This window comes from Aptenodytes forsteri, unplaced genomic scaffold, assembly GCF_000699145.1.
Source record: "Aptenodytes forsteri isolate BGI_AS27 unplaced genomic scaffold, ASM69914v1 Scaffold178, whole genome shotgun sequence".
Taxonomy (NCBI): Eukaryota; Metazoa; Chordata; class Aves; order Sphenisciformes; family Spheniscidae; genus Aptenodytes; species Aptenodytes forsteri.
In genome coordinates, this window is record NW_008795136.1 from 500,865 (window position 1) to 513,254 (window position 12,390).

A 12,390-nucleotide genomic window follows, 5' to 3' on the forward strand; every position below is an offset into this window, starting at 1 on the left:
CGGCAGGTGGAATCCGGAGCCATACGCTGCGATGGTGAGTGCTCCCGCGGGGAGGAGGCCAGGCCAGGCGCGGTGCCGACCGGGGGGCGGCCAAGCCACCGACCTACAGCGGTGCTCTGAAGCAGCCGGGCTCTGTCCGCGCCTTAACAGAGGGCAGTTGCCGGGGACGGGGGGCGCGGCGGCCATCTTTCTCGCCGCGCCTGTCACAGCGCTGCCTGTCAGGCGCAGCGGGCTGGGAAAGGGGTGGCGGGTCGGGACAGCCCAGCTGGCCCTCGCCAGGGCGTGATACTTTTCAGGAGTTTCTCCTTATTCTCTCTCAGCCCTGGGGGCTGGCCGAGGAGGGGGGGGAAGGTGGTTCCCGCCCTCCCGGTGCTGACAGGACTCTGGGGAGGCGGCAGCGCCTTGTAGCGCTGAGGCGGTCCTGGCCGCGTTCCTTTCTGCCCGGCTGTGCGACTCGGGCACCGCTGAGCTTATTTATTTGTTTTTACACCCCCCACCCCCGCTCTTTTATTAGAAGGGTGCCAGGTGCACGGGTAGGGAGGGTGCCGCTGCTTCTCTTTCTCCTCTATTTGCAGGTATGGGGAGTGCGCCTTGTCAGCGTAGGTCACAGATTTGAACGTTTCTGTACGTTTCGCTTACCAACGTGTATTGTATTCAAGTGTAAGCTTTAGGGTTAAATCCTGATCATCAGTGTTTATAAGGATAGCAGATAAAAGCATTGCTTCCAATGAGGCTTGGAAAAGGCTGTGCATATGTGTGAATACATGCATTATACAGTGCTGCACTGCACTAATCTTGAGGAAGGATGGTCTGACCTGAATCAGATCAGCAGCATTTCCTCAGGGAAATCAAGCTGTTGAAAACACTGTAGGGTGGGTTGTGTTGTTTTCGTTTGGTTTGGTTTTAATTTATTTTTCCCCTTAGCAAGCCTCCCCCATTATTTTAAATCACTGCAGTTCTGGTAATGCATTTCATCTGTTTTGAGTCTCTCTTTATTCTAGTGAATCAGAATTTACCAGCCTGTTTCTGTGATAAACAGATGCTTGTACATCTTTGCATTTCTTGATGATTAATGGTATTGGAACCTTTTCCTTTCCTTTTTTTTTTTTTATTCTTGTAATCTTTTATTGTATAAGTATTATTGTTTACTGAAATGGACATTCTAGTTACCTATGTCGGCTTCAATAAGTGTTTTCATTTTTCTTTGTTTTTAGAATACGTATTTCTGAATTGAAGCTATGTAATGGTTCGTTACAATAAGAATTTGAACATCTTTAAGAGAAAGAGCTGTCCTGCAGAAGAGGAGGGCAGTCTACTCTGGAGGCGTTACTGATAGCCAGGGATAAGCAACACTGCAGTATGGGCTACCCAAATGATGTAATGCAGTAGTTAAAAGGAGCCAGGTTGTTGTCTGGCTGTAGGGGCCATGAAACTTGAGGGTTTTGGCAAAAGTGATGTTCTGTTTGTGGTAAAGCGATGATGTTTCTCCCTTCTACCAATACTGCTTTCATCTCCTTCATTTTTTTACTTGCTGTTGCACATGGAAGACCTTAACCCCTCTGCAGCAAGCATTTCATAGCAAGATAACTTTGATCCAGTTGCTGTCTATCACAACAGGACAGAAACTCTGTAACAGCTCTTTAATGAAAAACATTTAAAATTAAAATTACAATTAATTTTTAATCTGGCTTTGTATTTTCAGTTGTATTTATGACAAAAAAAAATTGTGATGCCAGTGCGCCTCTCTGTTATAGAACAGCACATATGGTAAACTCTGTTTTGGCATTTGTGTAAATGAAGTGGTAAATAAAATGTTTGGAAGTGGATAGCATTTATTAATACATAATCCTGAAGTTCCTGGCAGAAGGCCTGGTAAGGCATTAATATTAATGCTTGAATTGAGCTCTTTATCTTCTCTAATATACTATATTTTATTAACAAGCTAGTTAGCAGAAACTTAAGAATGGTTTACCCAGTTATATTAACAAGAACAGCTGCTATGATATAACAAAGTGAATTAAAAGTCAGCTAGCAGTGTTAAGCTCTAAAAAATATTCACGTAGGCCAAGGGATGAACCAAACAATGATAAAGGAGTGCCACTTCCCTAAACTTGGCTCTCAGTATTAACTTCCTACAGGCTGAAAGCTTCGTGCCCAGGTGTATTACATTGTTGTAGTCCTGGCAAAAAGTACTAACGCAGTAATACCTAAGACACCAGACCTTCAGTTTCTGGGAAGGGATGCAGCCTTGTACTTGAGCAAAAGGATGGAAAGTTTGAAATAAAAATTTGTTCATGTTGTTGGCATTGGCTTGCCATGAGACTTGTCAGCAGAAGCTTTGAGGTCAGTTATGGAGGCCTGCCTCTTCACCTCCTCGACTGTGATGACTTCTTTTGAGGTCTAACATTGTAGAGCTTTGGGTCCCACAGTTGTCTAATCCCTTAAACTCGGTTGTAGATTCCCCTTGTCTTCGCCTCACCCCCCACCTTCTACCCCAGTACTGCCTGTTTCTCATTGTGCTTCTTGGCTCTCCTTTCCTTTGCCGTGACTTAGTGATTCTTTTCCATCTCAAACCCAACTTGCTCCAGCTCTGCCACAAAGTGATAGTAATATATTAATGACTTCTTGAAACACCAAGCAACTAAACCCATAAAACTAACATTTTACATCCACGTCTTGTATAATGGTCACTCCGTGTATCTGTTTTCATTCTACCTTTGTTAACAGTGGGACATAATTATCCCAGCTGGAGAGTAAGGCTCCATTGTTTTTAGGCACAAATCAAGGTTTTTACAACTTCAATACCATCCTTTCTCAGATTATATGAACAGCTTCAACAGTATGTAGGAGAACATCCAGTCCTGCCGGAGGAACGTGGGCATGACGTTTACATTTAGAATTAACATAAATGGACATGCGTAGGAGGCCTGTGTGCTTAAAATACGAGGAAGAAATAAACTGTTACGGTCATCTCAGCTCCTTGCCCCAAAAGAAAACTACAATGTAGCCTGTGTATATAAATGTATTGGAAACTTGAAGACAATGGAAAAAATACAGGTTTCAGTTCAAAATGTGATATCTGTGCTAGTTAAATATTTATCAGAAGTAAATTTCACTTGTTCCATTAAGAAAGCATATAATTAGCAAATACAAAGAGCACGTAGGTATACTTCTCAACACATTAGTACTTACTTGCATTATGAAATAAGTGTATATAGCACAGCTCTAGCACTATACTTAATTCTCGGTAAAAGTACTGATTTTTTTTTTTTAGCACAGCACAATTTAAAAATGGGGAAAATAAGAAAAGAAAAGTAGTGGTGCTGTTTTCTGTAAATGGAAAGGAAAGAGAAGAAAGAAATATTTCAAGGTCTCAGAAGAAGTATGTAAATTTTGCTGTGAGTGAGACCTTGGATGCCAGGACACCCTAGAACGTTCTAGAAAAGAAATATCATTGGTTTTTATTAAACTGAAGAATAACCTAACAGAACAAATTCAGAAATAAAGTGCCTTCATTCGAGGTGGATCACTGACAAAACCGAAGGATACTCTAAAAATTTTCTTGTCTGTACTAAATTTTTTTTAGCAGAAAAAATAGGGGGTGGGTTGGTTGTTTTCTCCATTGCAGACTTTGAGGTAGGAAAGAAACTATAAATGTAGGGGAGAGTGGGGAAATAATACATTTTGGGGGGAAGAGGCCAGGCTGCTGCTTAGTTTGGATATTTCTCATCTCTAAAAAGAATTTGGCTCTTTTAATTAAAAGTATTCCTTTTTTTAATAAGAACCATTTTCTTGAGAAAATGTAAAATGAAAGAGTTGAACTGAAGATCCAAAGTTAGTATGAGAATGTGCCTGTTTTGTCTCCTACATCTAATTATATTTTGAGCTGGGCTGGGTTGGGTTTTTTTTAATTAAAATCTTAGCCGTGCAAGAAGACAGGTTCCCTGTGTTCAGATGGACTCAGTAAGACCCACACTGTGTTCGAAACCTTTGTTGGTGTAGCAATAGAAATGCATGTTTCATTATTTCTGTGCCATTTGCAACTCATCAACAGATGAACACAGGAACCTATTTAAGTGTTTCTTACGGTGTATTTTTCTTCACTTGAGTAACTAGTGTAAACGACTGATCTGGTATCTGATTTCTGTGTGTGTTTGTTTAATACTCCCCATCATTTTTTCCTCCCAATTCTGTCTTTTTCCACGTCCCTATGAAGCACTTCATGCATTAAAGGGATTTGCAAGAATAACTACCTTAACTGCACTCCTGTGACCTACAGGTGGCTCTCATTACAGAATGAGACAGGCCGAGGTTAGTAAGATCTCATCTTTCTTTGCTAAGTTGTCATGTGTTTAATAGATAATTACCAGGGCTTCTGAGGGTCAAGATTTTTCTTCCGCAAATTGAAGGAGGGGAATTGTTCTTAGCAAGAGAGAGAAGAATTATGGAAATAAGAAAAATTTCTTTCTGGGTTATCATTTGTGTGAGGGGCTCTAAAAATTTTGCACTTGGCTAACAAGTCTTTAAAGAGGTTTTTGCTAGAGCTGGACCACCAGTTTCTAGAGCTGGTATATTGGCTACAAAAGGCAAAGACCCAACCTCTTCTCAAAACCAGGAAGAGTGGCTCACCTGAAAAGCCCTGGGAGATGAGGAGCAGGTGTGGGAAGAAGACGTGGCAAAGCGAGGGGCAGTGGTGGGAGGAGAGGAGAAGGATGTGTGCAGAAGCTCTGATGAGAGCTGCAGCTTGCCCTTGTGTGTACTAACCCTCCCGTAACGTTCGGTGGGGATGAGCTCTGTCTCCACAGGTGGATTCTTCATTTTTGTGGCAGTTGACATTTTGTGATACGAGATCTAAGTTGTATTTTAAGTTATGCCTCCGCTCTTTGTACTTATGAAAACATAAGTAATCTGTTTAATTATATGAATAATATAATTATTAATTAATACTTATATTATTAATATAATATTATAATATTATAATTATATAATAATTATATACTGTAATACTAAGCTTAAAAGTATGAAGAGCTTCATTTCTTCTTTAGATTGCGAATTTAATAAGAAGCAGCAAAAGTTTAAAATTTCACGGAGACATTTGTATACTTTAAAAGGAAGCAATAGCTGGTTTGCTTTTTTTTTCCTCCCCCACCCAGGTGAATTTCACAGTAGACCAGATCCAAGCAATCATGGACAAGAAGTCCAATATTAGGAATATGTCTGTGATTGCTCGTGTTGATCATGGCAAGTCAACCTTGACAGACTCCTTGGTGTGTAAAGCGGGCATCATTGCTTCAGCCAGAGCAGGAGAAACGCGATTCACAGACACACGGCAAGATGAGCAAGAAAGATGTATCACAATCAAGTCTACGTAAGAATCTGTTTGTATCTTTTTTCCTTTCTTTCTTTCTTTTTAGTCTGAAGACCGAAAAATGGTCTGCTCAAAGCCTTGCATCTTGTCAGATCTTTTTTAAGTTGACATGTGAATCAAGCTGTTCGTTACAGAACAGAAGTTCACAGTCTTCAGAGTGCAATCTGGGCAATATTGGAGTAGAGCTTTTAAGTGATATGTAGCGACCATTCTTACCTGGTTCTCACTATGGAGAAAGATGGTTTCAGAAAGATTCTTAGTAGTAACCTTTGTTTTTATTGGATTGCTTACAGACTAATACCCTGTTCCTCCGAGCCACTGTGGTGGGCTGTGTCTTGTTATTATTACCTCTGTCTTTGATGTCTGCAACTGCAAAGTTAACAAGTTGTAAAGTGATTTGAAGCATGACTCTACAAGTGTCTGACAGTGATATTATGCTGTGACTACTATCTTGAGGTGTTGATGTTGAATAAGAATAAAAATTAATTACACCCAAAGCAGAATTTTAGATCCTAAGAACTTTAGAAATTGAAATATTGAAGTCGTCTTGTGGTTTTTCCTTTAAGTACATTGAGAGATATTGGCACTGTAATAGAGCAGGTATAGTTGCCTGACCAATGCAAATTTTAAAATCAGCAAATTATGAAACGTTATTAAATTATTAAAATGAATTGTCTTCTCTTACAGGGCAATTTCTGTGTATTATGAACTCTCAGACAACGACTTGGCCTTCATCAAACAGTGTAGGGATGGTTCAGGTTTTCTTATTAACTTAATTGACTCCCCTGGACATGTTGATTTTCTCCTCTGAAATTACAGCAGCTCTCCGTGTCAGTGATGGTGCCCTTGTTGTGGTTGACTGTGTTTCAGGTAAGCATGCTCTTCTAATTATAAGGACCTCAGTGTATTTTATTTTCTTCCTCTTGAGAAAAAAAAAAATCATGAGTGACGGAAGAATCTTCTTTCTCTGAAAGTTTAACTTCTAATGGTATGAATTCTGATTTGCAGTCTTAGCCCATGGCCTTTTCTGTATCTTAGAGGATTATATCCACTTTGTATCCAGCTTGTGGATTGAATGTAGAGTAACTGAGGAAATTGAGTCAATCTTTCAGTGAAATCCTAGGGAGTGGAGTTGCCTGTCATTCTTCTCCTACTTCAGTTAGAAAATGGAGCAATACATGCAACCGAGTAATGGCGGTTTCGGGGAGCACCAAAACTACCACCAAATTCCCAGTTTGAATTTCCCAGTCACCACTGTACAAAGTAGATTAGAGATCTTGCCCATATATATAATGCATGTTTTAATTGTGCTTATATTTTTAAGGGGTTTGTGTACAGACAGAGACTGTTCTGCGGCAGGCTATTGTAGAACGTATCAGACCAGTACTGATGATGAACAAAATGGATCGTGCTTTGCTGGAATTGCAGCTGGAGCCTGAGGAACTTTACCAGACGTTTCAGTGTATTGAGGAAAATGTCAATGTCGTCATTTCCACCTACGGAGAGGGTGAAATTGGACCAATGGGTAATATTATGGTAGAGAAAACTTTAAAACTCTGCTGTGGTTGAAACCCTACTTTGGAGAATACCAGCCTTGATATGAAACAATTGCATACGTTTATGGCAGTTCAGATCTCTGGACAACCTAAAGGAGCCGTTCTTCAGTCCCCTTCCACCCCTACTGTTTCATACTTTTTCTTTTGGGGATATTATTTCAGACCAACCAACTGGGGAGCGAAAGCAACTAGGAGAGAGGAGAGAATTCACAAAGCAGATCATCCTCTAGTGATACTTTCTCACTAACAAAATGTGTAACCTCAAGCCAGTTGCTCAGTGTCATTCAAACATCCAATGTCAGGCATTTGCCTGGGGCAGACTATTGAAGGGAAACTGTGGTTTGAAATTGAAGGCAAAGGACCAGAAGCCAGAAGATTAGCTTTCTGTGCCTGACTTTGCTGCTTATGTCACTTACACAACAAGAAACATGGCCTTTCTGCCATGCCTGACTGATAAGACATTTAATTTGCTCTTTTCTGATCTGGAGATGTAGGTCTCTGTTATTCTACCAGTAATTATATCATAATATGCTGGATATCTCTGGAAGGATGGTTTGAAACTAGAAAGACAAATAGCATTTCCTATATTGCAGCTGAGAATTGTAAAATAAAAAACCAAAGTCAACGGCAAGTCTTCTCTGGTGGTCCAGCTGTTAGAGTAAGGAATTGCTAGAATCAGGCTGCTTCAGATACTATTTTTTCCACCAAATAGCTACAAGACAGACCTCACCAGAGTTTTCAGACCTGGTTCCCTTTGTTTAAATGTGATCATCCTGTACTAGTTTGTTTTATGGCTAAAATTGACTGCAGCTTAATCTAGTTGCTGGAACAAAGGACTCTCAACTAGGATTGTATCCTGATTCTTATATTCCATGAATCTCAGCCATTCTTAAGTCAAACCAGTTTTATCTGTGTGGCAGGAACGAGCCACCTATGTTTTCATTTCCAGAGAAAGTTCACTAACAATTCAGTTAATATTCTTTACAAAGTCATAATCATCCAAATCCTACTTAGCGCTTTACAAATATATTTCTGAAGTTTTTATTTTAGCCTTTGTTATAAATATTTCCACTGTGTGGGACAAAGTAAGGTTCTTGCTTCAAAGTAATATTCGATAGACCCATTTTAGGGGAAATATTTCCTTGTTCTATGTTTCAGAAAATACTTGGCATCTGTTATTGAAAGCAATTCATACATTTCAAATCGGTGTTTTGTGAAATGCATTTGCTTTTTTTCCCCACTTTTAAAGATTGATCCAGTTATCGGTACTGTTGGGTTTGGCTCTGGTCTGCATGGCTGGGCATTTACTCTGAAGCAGTTTGCTGAGATGTATGTAACCGAATTTGCTGCCAAAGGTGAAAAAGCACAACTCCCCCCAGTTGAGCATTCAAAGAAAGTGGAAGATACGATGAAAAAACTCTGGGCTGATAAGTAAGTAACACAGTACGCATGGAATGAATGTAGATACATGCTTAGATACCACAGTGACACTCTAAGGATATCAGTGGTGCATACCAGTGCATGTCGAGTTTGTCCTTCTGTAAAACTAAGCTTTCATAGGCAGCTTAGAAAGCTAGTTAGAGACATGAGTTTGTAACTCTTCCAACAAAAATATTTATGTATCTGAGAAAAGCAGTTGCTTGTAATGCAGATATGCTGTATGTGCCTTCTCTGGTGAGTTCTGATAACCTGCTCCATAAGAGCAGAGAGAGAAGATTCACTGTCAGAACTTCAGAACATAAATGCTTTTATTGAACTGCGTCGGTAAAATTAATACACAGCACAAGATTATGGACCAAATCCAGTCTTTTGATACCGATGAGTATTTCTGTGACTTTAATGAACCTTAAATTGTATCTCATAAACGATGGAGCTAATTTCCTATTAGACGTGTACACAACTTGCTGTTAATTGAATGCCTTACATGTGTGGGAAAGCTCGATATATTTGCTTGTTTTCTGATGCCTTATAATAAATTAACCTACCTTGACTCATTTAGCTCATAGGGTACTCCAAGATTTGTCTTGTATGGTATTTAAATGATTTTAGCAAGGCTTCAAAAGGCAGTTATAGATTAACAGGGTGGAGTAAGAGAATTCTTGGCAACAGGTTTGCTTACAGTGCCTGCTTCCCTGTAAAAGCCTAAAAATGCACGTTGAAGTCAGTGTTTTTAAGAGTAGTAAAAAACCTCAAAAACCTAAACAAACAAAAAGCCATCCTCTGCCTCCCCAAACATCTAGTGGTTATTGCTACATTCAAATAAGGATTAGCCTCTCTTCTGCTGTTTTAATCTCTGCTTAAATGTGAAACTTTACAAAGTTCTCTTTTAAAAATAACTAAGCAGAAATTTGCAGGAAAAGTGGATACTCCTCAAGTTCAAAGTGGATGAGTAAAAATAAACATCACCTTTAGATATTTTGATCCAGCAACTGGAAAATTCAGCAAATCAGCCACTAGCCCAGATGGAAAGAAGTTGCCAAGGACATTTTGCCAGCTATTTCTGGATCCTATCTTTAATCCTGATCAAAAATCCTATATTTTGTCTTGATTTGATTGCGAGGGCGTAAGGGGAGACTTTTTTTAGTTTAGCAGGTTAGCTCTTAGGAAAGCCATACCTCTTATAAAGTAGGTCCATACTTTCTGTAGACACTAGAAAAGTTCTGCAGTGTAGGAACAATGTGCAAAAGGTGGGACAGAAGTAGAAGGCAGCAAATCTGAATGGTCTGTTCACTGAAATAACATATTCTGCATATTGTTAGATTAAAACTTTGTGTCTCGTGCGTGTGAACTTCTTCTGATAGGAATTTGGAATTTCCTTTGGAATTAGACACATCTGATATAATTTGTGAATCTTGAGCTGTATGATCCTTGCAAACAGTTTCTCAAACAAAAGCCCAGAACAGAGAAACCAGAGGGGTTCCAGACGTACAACATGTTTAAGATAAATGGTAAGCAAAACCTGTCTCTGTTATATTACTTACTCCGGTCGCTATAAGCTTGTTTCAGATCTTTGATGCCATTATGAATTTTAAGAAGGAAGAGGCAGCCAAACTGATAGAGAAACTTGATATCAAGCTAGACGTTGAAGATCAAGATAAAGAGGGAAAACCCCTTCTTAAGGTAACTTGGCCTTTCTACTTTATTAGAATTGTCAGCGTGGTTGCATCTCTTACCCTTGAGCTGTGTAATGAGAACAGTCTTTTAGGTCTTTCTAAAATCCGCAGAAACTTACCTTAATTGTCTTTTTATAATCTGCACAGTGGTTAATTTGTGCATCAGGAATGTCATGATTTGAAATAAGGTGCTTGGTAATGTATTGCACTGAATTTTCTAGAGAGATAACAGGACTTAAGTGTGTTGCAGCATACAAAAGACATACCTGTTTTGATTTAAGAAAAGGAAGAAAATTTTTATTTCATACATGGAAAAAACCACCAATACTGCCTCCCTCCCTCCCTCTTCTCAAGGTGTAAATGCAATGCTAATACAAAATGTCTATTGCTGCACATGTATGTTGTGGCTCTGTAATCAGAAGCATGGTTTCTGGTTGGCTCTCACAAGTTCCAATATGTTCAAGAACACTGCTGAATTCCGGTCTACCTTCTGAAGAGTAGTGTCTGAAAGCACATGATCACTTTCTATGCAGCACTGAATGTTAAGAGCGGAGACTTTAAGAAACTGTCCAGTTCCTGTGCTAACTCGTGTTCTCCTCAGGTGTGTTAAAACCCACATGAAAAGGGGACCCAGGGGATACATGTGGAAACTTCTTGAAATAATCACTGGAGAAGGGAAATCCAACCACATCAGTGTGGCAAATGGCCAGAGATTTAATAAAACATTTGGTTTTATTTTTATCTTCCATATATGGAAGATACAGCCATAAAATATGACTATTCATGGACCTTTTTCTTTCTACTACTGTGATCTGTTGTCAGCAGAGGAGAAGGGCATTGTGTTTTATTTCAGGAGCTTAATATAATCCAAGAATCCTAACCTTTCTGTTGAAATGTAAGTCGCTAGCCCAAGGTTAACATACAGTTACGTTCAAATCGCTTGTTCCAGATAAGTATTTTACTCCTAGCCTTTAACAAGATTTAAGTAGTCATAGGGAAATTTTAAATGGCTGTCATGACTTTTTACATTGCATCCCTAGGTGTAGCCTTCTACATGCCATCCAAAAGGTTTATTTGGGGGTTGATTATTATGTTTGTTGAAACAAGTTTTAATTACAATGTGAATTTTGGGTCCCTAGGCCGTGATGCGCCGCTGGCTGCTTGCTGGAGATGCCTTGCTTCAGATCATCACTATTCACGTACCTTCCCCTGTAACAACACAAAAATACTGCTGTGAACTTCTTTATGAGGGGCCACCTGATGATGAAGCTGCTATGGGTAAAAAAAAATTTCACAGCTTACCAGGGGCTGTCAAAAATACAGCACCCCTAGTGCACAGATGAGTAAAACTGCCTCAAACGGATTTGGATTAAGTTTCTGTGTTATAATGATAATTACTAATTTGGGACTCTGTTGAGCAGGATATTACAAAAAGTAAGAAAGCAAAGGAAAAGCCTTGGGGTACCACACATAAAACTTGCTTTATGTCCTTATATGCTGGATGCTGATGTGTGTGAAACCACATTGTATTTATTTTAGATTCAGAGAATGTGCAGTTGAGATGAGCAGGAATATGGTATGTACCAGCCTTTGGATATCCTGCAAGAGATGGATGGAGCAGCAAGTTCATTACCCTCATTCTCTCTGCAGCTTTGATTGTGGTCTCCTAGTGAATCCTGTGATTTCTGCTCAGTCACAGTCAGAATCATAACAAGATAATTTACTTTCAAACACTTCTGACGTGTCCCCTGGTAGCTGACATGTTGTTACTGTTCTCTGATTCAGTCTCAACCGTAAAGGTGGAGGACGAAAATCTGGTAAAAAACGGAACCATCTCCCAGTTGTCTGAAGGTGTGGCTGAGATCATGGCTAGATAAAGAGCAAATAGCTGAATCTGAATATGATGCAGGGCTGTTGGTCTGACATTGATAGGAAGGAGTTAAGTTTTGAAGAATTCTTGCACATGGGTCGGGGCAGTCCCAAGCACAAATACAGGCTGGGCAGAGAATGGATTGAGAGCAGCCCTGAGGAGAAAAACTTGGGGGTGTTGGTTGATGAGAAGCTCAACATGACCCAGCAATGTGCACTTGCAGCCCAGAAAGCCAACCATATCCTGGGCTGCATCAAAAGAAACGTGGCCAGCAGGTCGAGGGAGGTGATTCTGCCCCTCTACTCCACTCTGGTGAGACCCCACCTGGAGTACTGCATCCAGCTCTGGGACCCCCAGCATAAGAAGGACACAGACCTGTTGGAGCGGGTCCAGAGGAGGCCACAAAAATGATCATAGGGCTGGAGCACCTCTGCTATGAGGACAGGCTGAGAGAGTTGGGGTTATTCAGCCTGGAGAAGAGAA

At 40.0% G+C, this 12,390-nt stretch overlaps 1 protein-coding gene across 1 annotated transcript in view; it reads left to right on the plus strand.

The window, feature by feature from the left end:
• Positions 1-5,159: 5,159 nt before the first annotated feature.
• Positions 5,160-12,390, plus strand: part of LOC103898222 (elongation factor 2-like) — a 15,758-nt gene continuing 8,527 nt past the window's right edge. The window contains 8 exon segments of the mRNA XM_019471845.1: positions 5,160-5,368; positions 6,056-6,167; positions 6,169-6,238; positions 6,693-6,904; positions 8,174-8,355; positions 9,337-9,440; positions 9,929-10,044; positions 11,177-11,315. Of these exon segments, the coding sequence (XP_019327390.1) occupies positions 5,187-5,368; positions 6,056-6,167; positions 6,169-6,238; positions 6,693-6,904; positions 8,174-8,355; positions 9,337-9,440; positions 9,929-10,044; positions 11,177-11,315 (1,117 nt within the window). The 5' untranslated portion in view covers positions 5,160-5,186.